Source organism: Oncorhynchus clarkii, chromosome 5 (assembly GCF_045791955.1).
Source record: "Oncorhynchus clarkii lewisi isolate Uvic-CL-2024 chromosome 5, UVic_Ocla_1.0, whole genome shotgun sequence".
NCBI classification, from domain to species: Eukaryota; Metazoa; Chordata; class Actinopteri; order Salmoniformes; family Salmonidae; genus Oncorhynchus; species Oncorhynchus clarkii.
In genome coordinates, this window is record NC_092151.1 from 36,841,759 (window position 1) to 36,865,469 (window position 23,711).

The 23,711-nt window shown below is 40.3% G+C and overlaps 1 protein-coding gene across 1 annotated transcript; it reads right to left on the bottom strand.

Moving 5' to 3' along the window:
• Nucleotides 1-1,899: 1,899 nt before the first annotated feature.
• LOC139408760 (tescalcin b) lies at nucleotides 1,900-22,127 on the bottom strand. Its single transcript, XM_071153054.1, has 8 exons — nucleotides 21,801-22,127; nucleotides 17,444-17,513; nucleotides 17,104-17,184; nucleotides 16,515-16,654; nucleotides 7,014-7,075; nucleotides 6,809-6,916; nucleotides 6,653-6,700; nucleotides 1,900-6,336 (listed from the first exon to the last, which is right to left on the bottom strand). Exons 1-8 carry the CDS (start codon nucleotides 21,862-21,864, stop codon nucleotides 6,259-6,261), a joined length of 651 nt encoding a protein of 216 aa, XP_071009155.1. The 5' UTR covers nucleotides 21,865-22,127; the 3' UTR covers nucleotides 1,900-6,258.
• Nucleotides 22,128-23,711: the final 1,584 nt, after the last annotated feature.

A 23,711-nucleotide genomic window follows, 5' to 3' on the forward strand; every position in this document is an offset into this window, starting at 1 on the left:
TCTAGTGACACCTTTAAAAAAAAAAATATTATCCCCACAATAGTTTTCATACTATCCCAGGCAGAGACTAAATTGTTACCAAGTTCTCTTTCAATTGTTTCCTTGTACACCTGTTTAGCTCTCCTGAAGGTTTCCATCTTAACATTTATCTTACTGTTTAACAGACTTTATAATCCAGGGCTTAATATTGGGGTACGTAAACCTTCACAACATTATCTGGGATGACTACATCTTCACAATATGAAACCCAGGAGCTAACAGCATCAGTGAGATCGTCAATATCAGCACGACTCTTTAAGCATGTCCCAGTCTGTACACTCATTCAATACACCCCTGAAGGGTCAGGGAGGAATCTCAGTTCAGTTCTTAATCCGCTATGTAAGCACTTTACCCCTCCACAGGGCTGTGCGATACACCGGGATAAGGGCCATGCAGTTGTTGTCAGCTGTGCCCATTTCGGGGGTAGGGGGGGATTTATACGCTCCCTTAAAAGAACCGTAACATAAGACCAGGATGTTGTTATTTCTGATGGGCATGTGACGTACTGATGAAAAGTCCCCAAGGATGATGTTTGGGTCATCTGGAAATTTAGTTTGTAATTTCTGCGTCGCCTGGAGTATTAACTATGCGGCATTACTCTCATTTGCCTTCAGGTGAATGCAAACCACGGTGAGGAATATTTAAGGAAATTCCTGGGGCAGATGGTGGCGGCCCAAACACACGTATAGCAGTTCGTCATCCTTCGTGCATAGTTTTCCCCTAAACAGTAGGCTACAGTTTTGCACCAGCGCTCATTCACATAAAGACACTCCACCACCCAGTGTCTTACCGGTAACCTCGGGCCTCTCGGTCCAAGCGTATAGGTGCCCCAAACCAGTCAATCACCAACTCACAGTCCAAGTCCATATTCTTAAACCATGTCTCTGTAAGAGACAGAATACAGGCATTTCTGAATTCATGTTGGAAACTAACATGGGCTTGCAGTTCATCAGTTTTGCGAAGAGACTGGGCATTTTCTAGAATGATAGAAGGCAGGAGAATGCGTGACAGATTGGCGCTTTGCCCTTTCCCGGACTCCACTCTTCCCCTGCTTTCTCATGTTGCGGTGTAGTCCGCCAGCAGCCTGCTGGTAGAATCCCATTGACCATTATTATAATCAAATGCATCAAGGTTTGGGTAGATTAGATCCAAGGGAGGATTGGCATTCTGGGGATTATTCCATTGGAGAAGAACACTTCCTGCTGTACTGGATCCATTGATTAAGAATGGGGAAGTTCTTGCAAAATTTGTGCCAGGTGAAACCCCGTCCACTATAAAAACAACGCTGCTAACGCCATGTTCCCGAAAGGAAATAGAGGAAGAGTTCAACACTGCTCTTTCTATTTCATTGATCTACTAGGTCATTGTATTCAGTGATTTAAAACAGATGATCTAAAACTGGTCAAATACAAAATAACAAACACAGACAGGGAAACACTTTGCGGCTGGTCGCTGCAAGAGCATGATGACCATGAGAGTACAACCTGAGTTGAATGGAAACTAGTTTAGATGGGCAGTGAGGTCTGTGGTGTGTTTGTCATGTTTGGCTAAGGTAAGGGTGACCACCCTCACCACAGCATAAACACTATGACTGAGGGAGTAAGGATTTAACTGATGTCTGGGAAAAACAGTATATGAGGTATGTGGAAGTTGACAGCTTTTGAGAAGGTTAATTCCATAAATGCACTTTGATGTTGATTAAGCTGAAAGCAAATTCAAGTTTCATTCTTGATCTCTCTCCAAGGCTGTACGAGAGTTTAAAAAAGTGCTGCAATTCCTACATCATCATTCAAATTAATACCAAAATCATACACATGTTCTATTTTAATGTTATCCCAATAAAAAGAGACGGTCACGTCATTTACATTATTCCTCGCTACAATAACATCCCAAAAAAGGAATGAAAATATTTTATTTTACAGTACAAACATACAGTATATGGATGGATGTATATTCAAATACAAAGACAGCTAACATGCGTAGCTAACATTCATATATGGGGGATAACATTGTTCCCATTTCTAACAGTCAACAAATGCTTGTCTGCGAAAGTTTCATTCTTTGTAAAAGTCGGATGCACATTTGACTTGAAAGAACAATCTTCAATATCAGGAGGGTGTTGCCATAGCTCAAGTACATTTGCAGTATGCTATACTGTATACCAGTATGCTAGGCTGGTCAGTCAAACATCACAACGGCAATAAGTACTTTGTTTCTATTGGTCAGTAACTTGTTAATGCATATGGAAATCTAACCTTTGATTCCAAATTGATGGCAGTGGCAGCACAACAATTTTGGTGTGCATGATGGTATAGACAGAAGACGCATGCTCTTGGTTTTCCTTGTGCAATTTGTTTTTGCTCATTCCACACAGTGCCATAGATACAGTATAATAGGAGATGAATTGCATGCACTTTAATCATAGCGCTGCGAGATTGGCTATTGCTTTATTGCGATATTATTACTGGTTTATTGCTTTGCTATTGAATTGATAATTGATTGATAACATTTAGTGCATTGTCTATATTCTTGCATAAAAAGGTATGTTGTGACAGATACAGGTTGTCATTAAAACTGCATGCTAAATTCATAACATACCAACTGTTAATCTGTGTATATTTGCATAGTTACTCATTCATATTTTCAATGCAGTCCATTTGTAAAAACATAACAGTGTCAGAAGCTACTAGACAGTAGAAGCTTAAATCTTCCCCCGATCAAAAGCTCATAACAACCCAAAACCAAACCACAAACAGAGCCTTCTAATAGTTTGTCAGTGTACTTAGTCAGTGACGTGCAGTCAGGGTAGGCCCTGTTGACCCTGTGATAATGTAATAAAAAAAGCTATTATGAAAAGCCAAATCAAAAAAACAAATTGTATAAAACATTTTCATTCTTTTTTTTGTTCATGTTTTTTCTCAGTGAATCTGGTGTTTTTTATGCAAAACCTCAGGAAAGGCGCTAGGATATTCATGCCTTCCTTTCCAGCCATTGACACTGCGGCCGTTCCTGACTCCAGTCACTGTTAATAGACAGGGTCAGCTTAGGCATCGCTGCTTTGCCTAGCTTGAAGTATCTTCATGTGTTGTATTGAGCCGATTTCATATTTTACGCATGCGTATTGCCTAAACATGTTGTGTGGGTATTGCCTGGGGTAAACTGTGCATTTGGACATGTCTACATAATTTGACGCTCGCACCGCTTGAACTGAACAAAGCTAGCTAACTAGCAAAAATAACCTGACAAATTGACACTATACTGCACCTCAAACAATTTGAAATAATGGAACGCACTGCTTAGAGGGTTCAAAGAGTGGAATGTCAACTAAAATGAAAGTTAAGACCATATAGAGGCAGCATACAGGATCTCTACAAGACGTGGCATGACAGGTGTCATGTGTCAGGCAGGCGAAAAGTGAGTACTGGGCTGTACCAATTAGGACGTTTTACCCCGACTTTTAGACATCTTGGACATTTGCTTTAGCTTTGTGGACGTAATGGGAATTACTTTTTGAGTCAATGTGAAATTGGAACCGAAGGAGGCCTTGGAGATGTGTATCCCACACGACCGTTTGAATGCATTTTTCAGTCATTTCGATTGTTGATATGAACATTTTGTTATTTATTATTTATTATATACGTGTGTGTGTGTAATAATATTTCACATGGTAATATTATTGTGTGTGTGTGTGTGTGTTTGTGCGAGAAGCACATTGGAAGAATTGTAAATCCATTGTGAAAGGCGATGGAGTTAGTGTTGCAAATTAATCGGATGAAATGTGTCCATATATTGGTCTTTTAGTGCCACCTACCAGTTGTAACTGTGGATGCTAGATAGGTCTATTTTTGAGTTGAGCAGTGCATCATTTTGTCAGATGATATGAAATATGTCGCAATCGTATCTTGGCTACATAGGTATTTACATTTGTGACTCGTTTCAGTTAACTAGGCGTATGTTGTGTGTCACTACTTCACAGGAGTGGCATTTGAATGTATACATTTTTTTAATCAAAATGTGTTTTTGGGCAGAAATGCCTTCTGGGACATGTGAACTTTCATGTGCCTTAATAACAAACTTGTATGCAATCTGTAAATACGAAATACAATTGTTAAATTACGAGCTTAGTTGGTTTAGCCACGGAAAAAGCCAGGAACCTTCCCGCTAGCCAGGATTGGCTGAGATAATGGATGGACTGGACATTCCGAGAGATGAGTTCAGATTGTTCTGCCATGTAGCACACTTCTGTCTATAACATAAGCTGCTCAGTATGTGTAGGTAATCCTTTCTAACGCAACTTTTTTTAAAGATATCACGAAGAACTACAAAAGTGTTGCTAATGCGCTCCACTTTCTGGAGGACCACGTTTTGAAATCAGTGGAATGTCCGGTGAATGCAGAGTATGATAGCTAAGGAGAAGGAAATTCTGCCGTTTGATAGCAAATATGCGGAGGGAGTCAAAAATAGAACACACAGAAGGCTGTTGTATAAAACACCAGTCTCCGGATTACATCTTCAAACTAAGAGAAACTATGGCATTCGTGAGAGGGAGAAGCATTCATCCATGTACATGGGTAAGAGAGTCTAGCTAGCTACATTTTCAGAAATGAACTGTTTCTAATTTTGTCAGAAAGTAATTTTCATTGCAAGTTAAAGTGTACTGTTAGCTAGCTAGCTAACGTTAGCTGGCTGGCTCACTAGGTTACGTTACATGTATGATCTGTGTAGTAATATTATTTGTATCTAAGAGCCATTTGCATCGCTAGTTATAGCCTAATGTTAGCGATCTAACTAATATTGAACCTAGTTGGCTAGTTTTTAGCTACCAGCAGATTCATGCAGGGTAGTAACGTTATGAGTTGGGATTATGGTTTATTGTTTAACTAGTTAGCTACATGTCTAAACAAAAAACTCCACTATGCAAGTAATCATTTCACTGTACCGTTTACACCTTCTGTATCCTGTGCATGTGACAAGTAAACTTTGATTTTATTTGATAAAGTGTGCGTTTACAAGAGACGGTAAGGTGAAGAACAAAATGACCTGCACCAAAGTCAAATTAGGATATAACATTAGGCCAATGAGACAGTGTTCGAGTTCTAAAATTCTCCAGTAGAATGCCCTGCTTTTATTTTGTCACACTCACAACCTTAAGCTATTTTCTGCTCACCATTAACTTGCAAATAATGATCTTGTTGTGAGTTTATTTTCCTGTAATAAAGAATATAAATTAGTTAAAGTAAAGACATTGTCAGCAATGTGATATGGTCATTATTTGAACTGGCTAGCCAGCTAACTCAACGATAGATAGCTGGCTAACAAGCAAGAAACAAACCACAACATTGTTTAGAAAGTTGGTTTTAGTTGTCTGGTTTGCTAGATTGACATATACTAAATACATTTTTAAGCGGATGGATTTATTGGTGTTAAAATACACCAGTTATGCTATTTTGGACCACCAGGCTGCTGATATCATGCAGCCTGTCAGTTTTGTCCTTATACTTTTTCATAACAACAATGACAAGTTTGTTGTGGGACGACAATAGAATGTCCATGATGTCACTGCGACAACTGTCTACAGGCATGACGCTAGACGTAGTGTAAACCAGCCTTAAGTCTTGAAAGCTTTGGTTGTTTAGTACACTACCCTACTCACTCTGCTTAGCACATGGCCTCACATGTGAATCCTTAAAGAGATGGGTGGGGCTGAGGATTAAGAGGGTGTGAACGATTCTGAATTGGTGTAGACAAAGATGAGCTCTCCAGTAGGTGTACCAAAACATTCAAGGGACATTTTCTCAAAAGTGGGGTTATAAGTTTAACAACTTTCTAAGCAGAATTACTTTCCCATTGTTCCTCAACTGGAGTGTATGATATACAATTGTCTAGATCTCTGAGTCTCTACTTTTATCCAATGTAAAAAACACCATTTAAAATGTTGATACATAAGACCGAATCGAGCCGGTTGGTCACATTTTGGTGAACATTGTTGTCAATTTTGGTTAATAGCCTGTGTCACAACTGGTTGTTGGAGCTATCTGTTGTATGGTGAACTTGGGTTTCATGAAGGTTTATTTGTGAGTAAATCTGGCTTTGATAACAGCCAGTGCTTACCCAGACACCAACCGCACATCACTGCTTAAAGTGTGCCCTAACTGGCCACTAAATAAAAACCATAAAAGAGTGCTGGTGTTGCATAGTAATAAAAAAGGTGGAAGATCCTCACTTGCACAGGTTCGTCGTGTCCATATTCAAAAAGCGAATGTTCATTCTTGTCTCAATCTCAATATCTTTCAGTATCTGAAAATAAATTGTTTTACTACCAGTATATTACATAGTTACTAAACTCTGATGATGCCTTCAACTATGTGTACTCTAATAACAAGACAACAATTGTGCTGCTATTGGCAAACAGCAGAGGGATGGGGCTGGCGAAATGTAACCACTTTAAAATTCTAAGACAGAGCAATGGATGCAAGGACAGACCATCCATCATATCAAAATTAAAGTTTTAACCATATTTTGAAGCTATACAGTGTTCGTTTGCAAAACCATTGAAAAAGAAAAGCTAAAGCCATGACTTCTTTTAGACACAAAATAATGTTGTATTACAAACCTTTAGGAAATGTTCAAAAGTGATCCCCTCATAAAACTCATCTGGTTCCTGAGAAGGAAGAATGAGATTAATTTAATATAATAATAAAAAAACGAATAATAGGTTCCAGGTCTAAAACTCAGAGTGAGGAATATAATGTTTATAAAGCAGCCGTACCATGTGACCCATGGAGATACTGGCTACCTCCAGCATGGCAGCGTCTGCTATGCCTTTAGCCGTTTCCTTCCCCAGGGCTCCACTCCGAGACAGCAGCTCCTCCACTACCTACAGTACATACAGGGGCAAGGCAGTCATGGTTACAACAGTGATAGGCAGATAGTGTATTTTTGTACTTGAGAGATAGGCTTAGGCAGTGGCTTACATGTCGGTACTCCTCCAGAGTGATTGTTCCATCATTGTCTGTGTCGTGCATGTTAAATAGGACTGGGGGAAAAATAAGAAAGTGTTAAACTCTTTTCTGTTGGTCTGTCTTTACAAATATTTCCTTAACAAAGGTCTGCAAGTGTCACGAGGCATCGCTGTAATGCATTTGCTGAGTAATGCTGTATATTATGGGATATACAGTATTTGTTATTGTTTGTTGATTTATCTTTTGCAGAAGCAGCAGCTTCTGTGTGCATTGTGCATTGTTCCTGAGATCCACAAAAAACACAAAACATGACAAGTAACAAAACACTGATACACTGTGTGGAGGAAAAATGTATAGCCTGGAGGGACAGCCTTGAATTGTACGTCTTGTCTCATACAATCATTGGTTCCTGTAGGTGCTGGGTAGAGATATGAGGGGGAGACTGTCACGAACCCCCCCCCCCCCCCCCCCAGCCCTTTTGGAAGAATGCACAGAATATGTTCTATAAGTTAAGATATGAGACGTGCCAGACACACGCAGGAACCAACCCTATGTACCATGCCTATGTAGCTTGTCTGTGTAAGAAGTATATAAGAGAAGTAACGGGACTGCCCCGGCAAAGCAAATAGTGATTCATTTAAAATTGACTTTGAGTGTCCCTGTGTTGAATTTCGATGACAATTTGATCAGTGATTCCACCTGTGGAGCATCCCAGTGAAGGTCTACAAGGGAGACAGTGAGAAAGCGTAACTGAATTTCCCGTCTGACCAAAGACAACGTGGACCCTCCCAGACCAGACTTTTATTGAGAGCTGCCCGGGAGAAGATACCTGATCTGTGAACCTCTGAGGGACATGTCATCTGAATTTTAGTAAGTCAATTTAAATTAATTTGTAAAATTAAAAATAAAATAAAACTAAACATAAAATGGTACCACTAGTCTTGAGGCTAGAACTAGTCTTAAGAGAAGACTAGAGTGAGGGCAAGTAACGGTACCACGATAAAGCCCCGCTGACAGCTGTCTGTAGGCATTTATAAGAGAAGTGTCTACATGGTCTGCAGCCACTACTAATAGCACGAGGTGTTATTGAGCATGAGGTGTAATTTGTTTATGTATAGGAAGTAGCAGCAAGAAAAATGTTGAAGATACATATGGTGCATAGGAAGTAATGACAAGAATCATTCAAGATGCAAATGAAGTAATAAGGGAGATTACCGAGTTTTAGTACCGAATATTGAGCTGATAAGCCAGCACCAAAGTTTGAATGTCCTAGCAGATTTCTTAAACAACAGATTTCATATTTTGACTAGTTGATGTTACAGGGACAGTCAGTACAGGACATATGTCAATGCAACAGGTCAAAATGATAAGACTACAAAAAAGGGGGTTTTGGATTGTTTACTTTAGAAGGTGTCTATTCAGCTTAACAGGACACTGTATCATCTGATGTGTCTGAAGTATAATTCTGTACACACATGGTTTTATCAAGACTTCCTGCCCAAGATGCAGTAAACTTGATTAGGACTAAGAATTTGTAGGACAGATTAAAATGTGTGAAAACTAAGTAAATGTTTATTTTCTTTCTTCCAGGACTGAAGGAATGTGCGCTAACAAGTTTTTTTTATATACATGTTTACCAATGATTCTGTATCTCTCCCCTTGAAAGGCTTCCTGAGGCAGGTGCCTTAGGAGAGCTGTTATTGAGACCGTGTACTATACAATATAAAAGGTACCCGGATCTGGCTGTTAAAGGAGTTCCCAAATTAAGTAAGGCCTGGACATTTTGTTTGTTTTTACCATACATTTTACCACACACCAGCACCCACACACAGCCCAACTGTTATGAATATTTGTTAGTGGCGTTAAAACTGTGTTTGATTTATTGTGTGGGGTCTTTATATTTAGGTTTTAGTGGGTTTTTAATTGGTTAGAAAGGATGCACCTTAACTTCTTTGGGACTGGGGGGCAATATTGAGTAGCTTGGATAAAAAGGTGCCCAGAGTAAACTGCCTGCTACTCAGTCCTCAAAGTTAGAATATGCATATAATTAGTATATTTGGGTAGAAAACACTCTGAAGTTTCTAAAACAGTTTGAATGATATACAGTGTCTATGGGGTCATATTGCAATTCCTAAGGCTTCCACTAGATGTCAACAGTATTTAGAACCGTGTTTGATGCTTCTACTGTGAAGGAGGGGGGAATGAGAGCTGATTGAGTCATGGGTCTGGCAGAATGCCATGAGCTGATCATGCGCGCACACGTGAGAGTTAGCTGCGTTCCATCGCATTTCGACAGACAAAGAAATTATCCGGTTGAAACATTATAGAAGATTAATGTTAAAAACATCCTAAAGATTGATTCTATTATTCGTTTGACATGTTACTATGAACTGAAATATGACTTTTCGTCTGAAATTTCACCTGGACTTGCCTGCGCGCTGTGAGTTTGGATTGTGTACTAAACGCCCAAACAAAAAGGATGTATTTGGACATAAATGATGGACTTAATGAACAAATCAAAATTTATTGTGGAACTGGGATTCCTGGGAGTGCATTCTGATGAAGATCATCAAAGATAAGTGAATATTTATAATGCTATTTCTGACTTCTGTTGACTCCACAACATGGCGGATATCTGTATGGCTTGTTTTGTTGTCTCAGCGCTGTACTCAGATTATTGCATGGTGTGCTTTTTCCGTAAATCTTTTTTGAAATCTGACACAGCGGTTGCATTAAGGAGAAGTGGATCTAAAATTCCATGCATAACACTTGTATCTTTTAGCAATGTGTATTATGAATATTTCTGTAAATTGATGTGGCTCTCTGCAAATTCACCGGATGTTTTGGAACTACTGAACATAACGCGCCAATGTAAACTAAGATTTTTGGATATAAATATGAACTTTATCGAACAAAACATACACGTATGTGTAACATGAAGTCCTATGAGTGTCATCCGATGAAGATCATCAAAGGTTAGTTATTAATTTTATCTCTATTTCTGCTTTTTGTGACTCCTCTCTTTGGCTGGAAAAATGGCTGTGTTTTTCTGTGACTAGGTACTGACCTAACATAATCGTTTGGTGTGCTTTCGTCGTAAAGCCTTTTTGAAATCGGACACTGTGGCTGGATTTACAACAAGTTTATCTTTAAAATGGTGTAAAATACTTGTATGTTTGAGGAATTTTAATTATAGGATTTCTGTTGTTTTGAATTTGGCGCACTGCAATTTCACTGGCTGTTGGCGAGGTGGGACGCTAGCCCCCACATATCCCAGAGAGGTTAATGACCTTTGACGTCTGTTCTGACTTTCTGGTGAGGCCTGATCACCCCCACTAGAAAGGCTAGATACATTGGGTGAGATTTAAATGTAATATGTAAAAACTGGTAATTACAAAGAAGTTTTTAATTTATCAATAGTCTTATGTGCGATTCGGACCACGATAAAGAGAGAGAGATAGGGCGAGAGCACTGCCCCTGAACGAGGGAAACCTTTCTCTAGTCTATTTTACTATTCCTTGAATTACCTTATGGGATACAATTATTTTAAGATGGAGTAACCAAGGGTTGTAATTCAAATTGTATTTGTTATTTTGATTTAACCGGCATTGTTGTTGTTTTTTTGAGATGCATGAATCATGATGTGAGTCGTTTCAAAAGGGTAGAAGTGTATTGTTGTTGTTGTTTTGTTTGTTTTGTGTGCATTGTTGTTTGTGTTGTCAACACAAATCTCACCACATTGGGTCTGCTGGATGGTCGGGACTTCTCCCTAAGGATTGTCCTCGTTGACAATGTAACTCTGCAGTGAGATCGGTAAGATGATATGGGAGTATAAGCCAATTTGCAAAAATGGATTCAACTGTGTGCTGTTATTCCCATTGACATTTGTCTTGACATTTGCATTAAGAATATTGGTAGAAGTAATACAGTGCATTCAGAAAGTATTCAGACCCCTTGACTTTTTCCACATTGTTACTTACAGCCTTATCCTAAAATGTATTAAATAGAATGTTTTCCTCATCACTCTACACACAATACCCTATGATGACAAAGCAAAAAACGTTTTTTAGAAATTTAGCAAATGTATTTTAAAATAGAAAACAGAAATACCTTATTTACATATGTATTCAGACCCTTTGCTATGAGACTTGATTGAGCTCAGGTGGATCCTGTTTCCATTGATCATCAATCAATCAATTACATTTATTTGTAAAGCCCTTCTTACATCAGCTGATGTCACAAAGTGCTGTACAGAAACCCAGCCTAAAACCCCAAACAGCAAGCAATGCAGGTGTAGAAGCATGGTGGCTAGGAAAAACTCCCTAGAAAGGCTGAAACCTAGGAAGAAACCTAGAGAGGAACCAGGCTATGAGGGGTGGCCAGTCCTCTTCTGGCTGAGCTGGGTGGAGATTATAACAGAACATGGCCAAGATGCCAAGATGTTCAAATGTCCTTGAGATGTTTCTACAACTTGATTGATAACTTGATAAATTCAATTGATTGGACATGATTTGGAAAGGCACACACCTGCCTATATAAAGGTCCAACAGTTGACAGTGCATGTCAGAGCAAAAACCAAGCTATGAGGTTGAAGATGTTTGGAACCACCAAGACTCTTCCTAGAGCTGGCCACCCGGCCAAACTGATCAATCGGGGGAGAAGGGCCTTGGTCAGAGAGGTGACCAAGAAGCCGATGGTCACTCTGACAGAGCTCCAGAGTTCCTCTGTGGAGATGGGAGAATCTTCACCAATCAGCACTCCACCAATTAGGCCTTTATGATAGAGTTGCCAGATGGAAGTCACTTCTCAGAAAAAGGCACATGACAGCTCTCTTGGAGTTTGCCAAAAGGCACCTAAAGACTATCAGACCATGAGAAACAAGATTCTCTGGTCTGATGAAACCAAGAATGAACTCTTTGGCCTGAATGGCAAGCATCACGTGGGATTTCTTTTCGGCAGCTGTTACTGGGAAACTAGTCAGGATCGAAGAGAAAGATGAACAGAGCAATGCACAGAGAGATCATTGTTGAAAATCTGCTCCAGAGCACTCCGGACCTCTGACTGGGGCGAAGGTTCACCTTCCAACAGGACAACGAACTTAAGCACACAGCCAAGACAACGCAGGAGGGACAAGTCTACAAATCTGTTTGCCTTGTCATTATTGTGGGTAGATTGTTGAGGGGGGTAAAAACGATCCAATTAATTTTAGAATAAGGCTGTAACGTATCAGAATGTGGGAAAGTCAAGGGCTCTGAATACTTTCCGAATGCACTGTGTACTGTATGTCAATATAAACGTACATACAGTGTCGGTATGGGCCTGTCTCTGAGACAGAATGTTTCTATAAGGCTGAGATAAGTCCCGAGCCAAAGGGACCAACGCAGGCCTGGAGTAGTGGCCCAGAAGATGGTAATTGTAGAAGGAGTCCTGAGCCAAAGGGACCAACGCAGGCCTTGAGTGCTCCAAAAGTTATTGGTAAGAAAAATGACTTTTAAGATTATGACCAATAATGTACTATGAATCTTAATGGATCAAATGCTTGCCCTGTTGGGTTTGTGGTGACAGCTATGATAACCGTTCCAAATAATGAGAACTTCTGAAGGCTTTATTTAAGACTACAAACCTCCTGGAATTTTTATTTATTTATTTCACATTTATTTAACCAGGTAGGCCAGTTGAGAACAAGTTCTCATTTACAACTGCGACCTGGCCAAAATAAAGCAAAGCAGTGCGACAAAAACAACAACACAGAGATACACATAAACAAACGCACAGTCAATAGAAAAAATATACGTACAGTGTGTGTAGAAGAGTAGAGAGGTAAGGCAATAAATACGCCATAGAGGTGAAATAATTACAATTTAGCATTAACACTGGAGTGATAGACATGCAGATGGTGATGATGTGCAAGTAGAGATACTGGGGTGCAAAAGTGAAAGAAGATAAATAACAATATGGGGATGAGGTAGTTGGGTGTGCTATTTACAGATTGGCTGTGTACAGGTACAGTGATGGGTAAGCTGCTCTGACAGCTGATGCTTAAAGTTAGAGAGGGAGATATAAGTCTCCAGCTTCAGTGATTTTTGCAATTGGTTCCCGTCATTGGCAGCAGAGAATTGGAAGGAAAGGCGGCCAAAGGAAGTGTTGGCTTTGGGGATGACCAGTGAAATATACCTGCTGGAGCGAGTGCTATGGGTGGGTGTTGCTATGGTGACCAGTGGGCTGAGATAAGGCAGGGCTTTATCTAGCAATGACTTATAGATGACCTGGAGCCAGTGGGTTTGGCGACAAATCTGTAGCGAGGGCCAGCCAACGAGAGCATACAGGTCGCATTGGAGGGTAGTATATGGGGCTTTGGTGACAAAACAAATGGCACTGTGATAGACTACATCCAGTTTGCTGAGTAGAGTGTTGGAGGCTATTTTGTAAATGACATCGCCGAAGTCAAGGATCAGTAGGATAGTCAGTTTTACGAGGGTATGTTTGGCAGCATGAGTGAAGGAGGCTTTGTTTGCGAAATAGGAAGCCGATTCTAGATTTAATTTTGGATTGGAGATGCTTAATGTGAGTCTGGAAGGAGAGATTACAGTCACCTAGGTATTTGCAGTTGTCCACATATTCAATATTCATATATTCATATTCAACCGTCCAGAGTAGTGATACTAGATACAGCAATCGGTTGAAGAGCATGCATTTAGTTTTACTAGCATTTCAAAGCAGTTGGAGGCCACGGAAGGAGCGTTGTATGGCATTGAAGCTTGTTCGAAGGTCTGTTAACAAAGTTTCCAAAGAAGGGCCAGATGTACACAGAATGGTGTCATCTGCATAGAGGTGGATCAGAGAATCACCAGCAGCAAGAGCGACATCATTGATAATTGCAGAGAAAAGAGTCGGCCCAAGAATTGAACACTGTGGCACCCCCATTGAGACTGCCTGAGGTCGAACAGGTTGAACAGGCTAGTAATAGGGGTTGCAACAATTTTGGCGGATAATTTTAGAAAGAGAGGGTCCAGATTGTCTAGCCCAGCTGATTTGTAGGGATCCAGATTTTGCAGCTCTTTCAGAACATCAGCTGTCTGAATTTGGGTGAAGGAGAAGCGGGGGGCGTTTGACAGTAATGAGGGGTGGTCGTTTGATCGTAGAACCATTACGGACGCAGGCAATGAGGCAGTGGTTGCTGAGAGCCTTGTTGAAGACAGCAGAGGTGTATTTAGAGGGCAAGTTGGTCAGGATGATATCTAAGAGGGTGCCTATGGTTACGGATTTAGGGTTGTAAGTGGTAGGTTCCTTGATAATTTGTGTGAGAATGAGGGCTTAGATTGTAGGACGGCCAGGGTGTTAAGCATATCCCAGTTTAGGTCACCTAACAGTACGAACTCTGAAGATAGATGGGGAGCAATCAATTCATCTATGGTGTCCAGGGCACAGCTTGGGGCTGAGTGGGGTCCATAACAAGCAGCAACGGTGAGAGACTTGTTTCTAGAAAGGTGGATTTTTAAAAGTAGAAGTTATATTTTTTGGGGCACAGACCTGGATAGTATGACAGAACTCTGCAGGCTATCTCTGCAGTAAATTGCAACTCCTCCCCCTTTGGCAGTTCTATCTTGAAGGAAAATGTTGTAGTTGGGGATGGAAACCTTTATTGGTGGAGTGTGCTAAAGCAGTGAATAAAACAAACTTAGGGAGGAGGCTTCTAATGTTAACATGCATGAAACCAACGCTTTTACAGTTACAGAAGTAAACAAATGAGAGTGCCTGGGGAATGGGAGTGGTGCTGGGGGCTGCAGGGCCCGGGTTAACCTCTACATCACCAGAGGAACAGAGTAGGAGTAGGATAAGGGTACAGCTAAAGGCTATAAGAACTGGTCGTCTAGTGCGTTCGGAACAGAGAGTAAAAGGAGCAGATTTCTGGGTGTGGAAGAATAGATTCAAGGCATAATGTACAGACAAGGGTATGGTAGGATGTGAGTACAGTGGAGGTAAACCTAGGCATTGAGTGACGATGAGAGAGGTTTTGTCTCTAGAGGCATCAGTTAAGCCAGGTGACGTCACCGCATGTGTGGGGGGGTAGAACAAAAGGGCTATCTAAGGCATATTTGGCAGGGCTGGGGGCTCTACAGGGAAATAAGACAATAATCACTAACCAAAACAGCAATAGACAAGGCATACTGACATTAGGGAGAGGCATGTGTAGCCAAGTGATCATAGGGTCCAAAGAGTAGCAATAGGCGAGTCAGGGAGCTGTTTAGTAGTCGCTACTATGCTAGGCGAGCTGGAGACACAGCGATTCAGACAGCTAGCGGGCCGGAGACGTCGCAATGGAAGAGCCTGTTGAAACCATCTCGGACGATTACGTCGGCAGACCAGTCGTGATGGATATAGGGATGACCAAATTGCCCTGGAACAATTGAATGGGGAACTAAAAGAATTGCGTAAATTGGCTCTGAAAAACAGAGAGGCTCTTGACTATCTTTTGGCAGGTCAAGGGGGCACTCGTCCAATCATTTGCGATGAATGCTGTACTTTTGTCCCAGATCACTCTTCTAATATGACTGACCTCACCGAATACATTGCCACTGTAGCTAAGAATAATTCCCCAAAACCAGAATGGTAGCTTGCAACTTGGTTGGAATCCCTGTTCAGGAGTTGAGGATCCCAAATTGCTAAAAAGTTTGCATAATTGTGTTATTAACATGGTGTGCATGTGTGTGTATTTTTTATAAATTCAATCCTGTTAATAAAAATATAACCGTTATTATGATGATAGTATGACCATACTAATTAGATTGCATAACCCAGAATGAAGGGTTAGAAAGTGTCTCTCATTACATGTTTAACAATTATTATCATAGAAGTGATAAAAGTAGGGAATGTGGAGGAAAAATGTATAGACTGGGGGGGGACAGCCTTGAAATGTACATCTTGTCTCACTCAATCATTGGTTCCTATAGGTGCTGGGTAGAGATAAGAGGGGGAGACAGTCATGACCCCCTCCTCAGACCTTTTGGCAGAACGCCCAGCTCGCTGACAATAAAGAGTGATTCATTTAATATTGACTTTGAGTGTCCCTGTGTTGAATTTCCACGACAACTAATAGACAAGGAGAGTCACACAAATGTAAAATACAACGCTATACAAACAATACAACAACAAAATGACACCAACAATACAACTATAAAATAATGTGCGCGTTCGAGTGTATCTGTGTGTGTGTATGCCCTCACAGTCCCTATTGTTCCATGAGAAGTTGCTGAATCCATTTTGTAAAGGTCAGAAAGTTGACAGATTATTGTGCCCATTATTGATTCCAGTCACAGTGTGAGCCATAGTACACCTCAAACGTGTACAGTATCTTGTACAACCAATGATTTCAATGTCATTGTAGTAAGTACACACGCTAACAATAATGTTGGGTATCCATTTCAATGTAGTGTAACATTTTCCAATGATACTGAACTGCAATACATCTATCTTAACACCACCATACAGTAACATTTTAATGATGGCACTCACAGCGGAGTTTTTCCCTCCTGATAATCTCTCTCTGTTCCTCTGTCATGTCCAGTGCTGGAGGTCTGAAGTGGGACATGACCACCAGGAACTCCTCAAAGCTGATCTCCTGGACAGTCCCCTCACCATTCTGATGGAAGTTTCTATAGAGGCATACGAGCAAGGAACATAAATATCTTCATTGGGTAAACATGTATTTTCTGTAATGCTCATTAGAAAGTAACCATGTGTCATTCTAGAAACAACCCACAGGCACTACGTCCTAGGCACGTCACATAAATGTGAAAGAAATGGATACCGTATACAATATGGTAATAGCTCCAACTTGCATATTGATATCTTAGGTTGTATGACTGCCATATAGATGATATATATTCCATCCTTTCCGATCTACACAAATGCTAGTGGGTAGGGGTAGCTAGGGGTTGTTTCTGGACCAGGCTCACATTTGACTAATCCTGTGAGGAACCACCAAACTTACTGTATAATGAAAATCATACTATGTAGGTTAAAGCTGGGGGCATATTGAGAGCAGTTAACCTTAAGTCTTGTTCTTGATGAGGTACTTAACATAAACATGATAAACACCAACCTTTTGTCAAAGAAGGCCTCTATAATTTGGGTTCGGATCGGGTTGCATGACAGGTCTGGAATTGTGTTGAGGTCATCACGTCTACAAGTGAAAAGACAAGAAGATAATTAGGTTTGCAGCAGGAAGCGGGTCAATTATAACACCCGCTCAACAAAAGGCAAAACAAAACCTGTTAGGCTGGTTTATGCTAAAGAGATGGGAAGAACCACTTAATCAGAAATGCATTATGCCAGGATTACACCCATGTGTGTCTAAAAACCCAAAAGTAACAACAGCACAAGTTAAAAAATAAAGTGTGTTAGGATGTGTATGTATGCCAAAAATGATTAGAGAGTCCTACCTCAGCGTGTCTTCATTGTGGCTCAACTGCTTGAATCTTTTATGCAGGATTCCAATCTGCTCGAAGGAAACTGAGGAAAAAAAGGGACTGTCGTGAGTCCAAGACAGAGAGGTACATCCTGCCAACCTACCACAGCAGGTTAGAGGCCTAGATGGATGAAGCGGAAATTATGTGCATCTTCAAGAGGCATCTCCAATTAGCAAAATGCCAGGCAGCACATCAGTTACCACTGAATGGGCAGGAAACCATGACAAACTGCACAGTAATGCTGTTAATGGAACACAATTGTTTTATAATCTTTGCAAATACAATTTATGTTTGTGTCCTGTTCTGATCTCTAATGTATCATTCAGGCTGCCTGATTTGACATCCTCAGGCCTAACACATTATACACACGGTGTAAGCAGAGTCCAGTGCTGAATGTCTATTCAGCTTCTATTTTCAGTTGATGCCATCTTTCCTCATGTGAAAAGTATATATTCAGATGTAAAAACTATTTCACTTTGCATTCTCCCATTGTCATTGTAACGATCGTCGTTGGAATGAGACCAAAGCGCTGCGTGGAAATTGTTCATATTTAATGTTCACAAAAAATCACTCAAACAAAAGGACAAAACGGAGAAAATGAACACGCACAGTTCTGTCAGGGAAAACAACCTAAACAGAAAACAATCACCCACAAAACACAGGTGTGAAAAGACTACCTAGTATGATTCTCAATCAGAGACAACGAGCGACACCTGCCTCTGATTGAGAACCATACCAGGCCAAACACATAAACACAACATAGAAAAAAGAACAGACTACCCACCCCAACTCAAGCCCTGACCCAACTAAAACAAAGACATAACAAAGGAACTAAGGTCAGAACGTGACAGTCATTGTCTATGTGAGTGCATAGAGTATAGAGAAATACATTGTTATTAAATGTGTATTTCTAATTTAACTTAAATAAACTATATATTACATGTAGTCTGAGAGAAAAAAAACTGTTCTGGCTGAACAGTAGGGATAAGCTCAAAGTATTTAAATTAATTCAAACAAGGACTGATGTCTAACAATCGCCACAATATTTGAGTTGAGAGCGAGTGAGTGTTTATGAGTGAGCGAGTGATTGAGACAAAGTGAGTGAGTGAGTGTTTTTCAGTGTGTACAAACAATACATTCCTCAGGTTATTGTATGGGCAAACTAGTATGAGCTAATATTGGATTACCAGTGGTATGAGGAAACTCACTGAGGGTGGGGATTTCAGACAATGTTAGAAACAGAGAAAAAAAAGCCTCTTTGTTCATGGCCTCATTGCTTGCAAGGTTTTTCTGAAGCTGTAAACACAATATCTAATCTATTATTCATGGTGGTTCAATCAAGCCTACACTGTAAACGTACATAAGATACCCGGAGAAAAACGTTGCTACTACACATGCAATTTGCAGTTTGAATATTTTATGCATGGAGATACAGTATCTGGCCTACACTAGTGTCTTTCTATCATCATGTCAGAATACAGCCCTTAAATAAATATAGGAGATTCATCTGGTCTAATACCATTACCAAGTTTCATTTCTTTCATCTGACTTTAGTCACAAGGACATTCCATAGTTGCTCAAACTGTAAAGGGGTGCATAACTGGTGGCAGGGAAGTCAGACGCAGGAGAGCAGAACTAGGTAATAGCCGGAGCAGTTTAATCCAAAAACCAACAGCATAAAAATACAACAGAATATGGGTACAAAAAACCCGCCGCGCACCAGTAAACAAGTGCACAAGCACTTACAACTAACAATTCCACACAAAAACATGGGGGGAACAGAGGGTTAAATACACAACAAATAATGAGGGAAATGAAAACCAGGTGTGTAGGAAAACAAGACAAAACAAATGAAAAATGAAAAGTGGATTGACGATGTCTAGAAGACCGGTGACGCCGACTGCCGAACGCCGCCCGAACAAGGAGAGGAAACGACTTTGGTGGAAGTCGTGACACAAACAGTCTTCTCCTTGTTCTGCTTTTTATTTAGACATGATAGTGTGATAGAATGAAATGTGCCTTAGTGCCGTAACGAAAATAATAATATAGTATCATAATGTGTACCAGCAAGCAATATGCTAATCAATCACAAGGAGAGGAACCGACTTTGGTGGAAGTCGTGACACAGCACAGTTTTAGAGAATTTGGCAGTACATTCAACCAGCCTCACAACCACAGATCATGTGTATCGCATTGTGTGGGCAAGTGGTTTGCTGATGTCAACATGGTGAACAGAGTGCTCCATGGTGGCGGTGGGGTTATGGTATGGGCAGGCATAAGCTATGGACAACGAACACAATTACATTTTATCGATGGGAATTGCAATGCACAGAGATACCGTGACGAGATCTTGAGGCCCATTGTCGTGCCATTCATTTGCCGCCATCACCTCATGTTTCAGCATGATAATGCACGGCCCCATGTCACAAGGATCTGTACACAATTCCTGGAAGCTGAAAATGTCCCAGTTTTTCCATGGTCTGCATACTAACCAGACATGTCACCCATTGACTCTGAATCGATGTGTACGACAGTGTATTCCAATTCCCGCCAATATCCAGGAACTTCGCACAGCCACTGAAGAGGAGTGGGACAACATTCCACAGGCCACAATCAACAGCCTGATCACCTCTAAGCAAATTAGATGTGGTGCGCTGCATGAGGCAAATTGTGGTCACACCAGATACTGACTGGTTGTCTAATCTACGCCCCTACCTTTTTTTTAAGGTATCTGTGACCTATAGATGCATATCAGTATTCCCAGTCATGTGAAATCCATAGATTTGGGCCAAATTCATTTATTTCAATTGACTGATTTTCTCATATGTACTGCAACTCAATAAAATATTAGAAATTGTTCCATGTTGCGTTTATATTTTTGTTCAGTATAGTTTATGCTGGCAAGAACAGCAGCATGGCACTAGTTAAAATAAAAATTATGCTTATTTCAATGGGAGAAATAACTTGTAGTATTTGTCACCTTGACCTGCCAATTAGCTAATGTAACAACAAGCCGATGAGAATGACCAGTGCAACGGTGTATCAAGGTACTTGCCAACGTGAGCTGCTTCCCACTGGGCAACTGTATCACATGTCGCCGGCAGTAGCTAACGTGGCCAATTTGTCCATCCCACTGATTTGATTTAGAATAGGATAGCAGCCTACACAATAAATAATTTGTAACCATCTCGATGTCACAACTACAATGGGGAGAGTTTGTGCTGCAAGCCGGCACCGCAACAACACAGGGCACAGTGTTCTTCACTTCCACTTACTTGTTCAAGAACTGCTGTCCAGCAGTAAAGAGAGGGAAGTAGCTAGATAGAGTAGCCAATATAAGGCCTGGGTGACAGCTAAAGCACATTTATTGCAGTGATTTTCACTGAAAATGTACAACTAAGGCATTAACGTCTACATTTTAGTTGAAGAATTACGGAATGATTCTGAACACTCTCCCAAGTCCCAATTATGGTAGCCAAGTTTCAAATTCTCGCTGAAGTTTCTAGTTTCCATGCTCATCTCCTGTGTGTGTGTGTGTTAGTGAATGGGTGAGTGAGAGAACTTTTGGGAAATGTGAAGATGAATTATGTTGTTATTGCAAAGTAGAGCACTAAGATGAATATATACATGCTCATGCATGTTGTCTTTGTTTATTGAAGTGAGTTTATATAGGGATAAAATTGATAACAATGGTATAAAAATAGAAACGGTACAAGGATAGTTAATAGTGATAATTCATAAAGGCATGTGTCATGCATTTAAAAATGTTAAAAGGTTTGCCATTGCATTTGATAATGTCATTTTAAAAAGGGATAATAAATAAGAATACATATGTAGCATAAATGTAGCATGCTGGTTTACTGAACAATAGTAAAAGCTATACAAATGTAAAGAATATATTTAGTTGTGCACTTGAGAAATGCATGTAAATTGTAAATTGTTGATGATTTTATGCAAAATATGAATTACAATGACGTGAAGTTGAAGCAACCTCTGTGTGATTCATTTCTATATTCACCCCCTTTCATGGGTATAACAGTAGCTCTTCTCCTTGCAAGGCATTCGGGAAAACACTGTAATAGGCTACTTGTAAAGATTCTCATCCAGTAGTGCTGTCGCCTACAGCAATCTATAACTCATGCTGTTTTGCTCTGTAAATAGCCCCCAGAACACCTACCACACAAGATGACGTTGTTATGGGGATCCTGTACTGTGGGGCGTTTCATTTCACAATAATGAAACACTTTAGCGCAGGATTACATAAGCCCAGAAATATGATTATTCTCAACAATTATAATCGTATCCTACAGGAAAACAACGTAATACTCACAGCCGGTCTTTTCTGAGAGATCTCTGTATTCGGGTTCATCAGGTAACGACTGTAATGCACCCATAACTCTGTAAACGCGCCAGCCGACCAATCCAGACGCATGAAAATAACGATTGGTCTCTCGCAGGACAACGCAGGTAGGCTACTGAACTCGAAACGGTGTCAGTTCAGTGGAATAGATATTCTTTTATTATCATATGCCCAACAACAAATCATGTTACAGGTCGATATGTACTGTAGGCTGCGCAAGGTCCTAATGTAAATTATTTCAAGCTGCCAGCCTCTGCTGAGCGCGCACTTCCGCAACTTGGCTATCCAACGACACAACACTTTCTTCAACAGTGCATTATTTAGATTCCTGTGATCTAGTTCTCATACTACAGTCAGCAGTGTCCTACTTAGGCTACATTGTAGTACAGTACGACATTCAATGTTTAACGCTTTATTACATGAGCTGCATTCATATCACTTGCCCTGCAGTCCTCTGTAATGTAACCCAGTCATATAAAATACCCTGCAATATTCCATATTTTTCCATATTCCAAACGTTTGTTGAAATTGACCAATGTTGTGCTTCTAAAGTCTACCTTTAAGCCAAACCTTCCTAAAACAAATATATAGCAGTTCTGTTTTCTTGGGGAGAAGACTCAGAGCATTTTGTATTATTCTGTGTGTAAATTTGAGACATTACATTTAGTATGTATGATATGTTATGTTTTGTGTAGTTACTGTTATATAAATATTCATACACATAGCTCATATAAACAAAGACATTCCGTCGTAAGAACACATACACCCAGCCATAAGACTGACCCCCTCTTCCTTATATAAACACACATCTCATCTCCCTCTAACTGGCCGGTCCCAAGAGCAAAGAACTTTTGCTGTGCACCAATGGGGCCCGCTCTGGCTAGAGCAAGGCCCGCCTCCAACCCTCCGACCAGTCAAGAAGACCGAAACGACAAGACTCCACCTACTTTATTCTATGTATAAAAATGAATGTAACCATTGTATAGGCCTCTTTTTCACCTGGCTCCTTGCCGAGTCATGCGAACTAGGTCAGTGCACGTAAAACTGCGGGACAAGATATCTCTGACTCATTAAAACTGTCTTTTGTTACAACTGAAATCCACTCTGTCCAGCGTCCGTGATTTGGTCTCAACTCTCCAGTATTTGAACACTAACAGAATTGGTAGCAGAGTTTGGTTGTTCTTGAATTCGATCTATTATAAGTTAGTGTGAGAGGACGAGACTGATCACGGCTAAATAATCAGACGGAAGAGTGACTTCCCCAGCCATTCATCTTGCCTCAGGAAATCTGATCGGAGCGCTCTATATAAAGGTGAGCAGAGCCCGTTATATCGAAATCTGCATATTGTATTATAGCCTAAACCAAATTTTGATCAGAAAGTACTGGGCGTGAGTATGAATCGGTGCCCAAATTTTTTACATAAGAACCTAAGACATTGATTAAAGATATCTTGTTTTGTAAAAAAAAATATATATATATTCTTATTAATGGGCCTATACTCAGTTATTTTAATAGGAATGTGTGAATTGTGATTGACCAATGTGTTAAATTCCTCCAGGGACCCTATTTGTTCTGAAATCTGCATAGAAAACTGTCCTAATTATATATGTATTGGGTTGTGTATAGAGGTGACGTTAAATAGTGGCTGTGTTTTAACACGTAATGGACACAATTATGGATGTTGGAAATTCAATGAGAATTTCATACGAATGAATGAATTATAGATGAACCGAATCTGCAAGTAAAAATGTCCTATTTTGATATGTTCTGTACTATCGAATAAGGTCTTGTGGAGGTGTGGTTATAGATGAACCGAATCTGCAAGTAAAAATGTCCTATTTTTGATACGTTCTATACTATCGAATAAGGTCTTGTGGAGG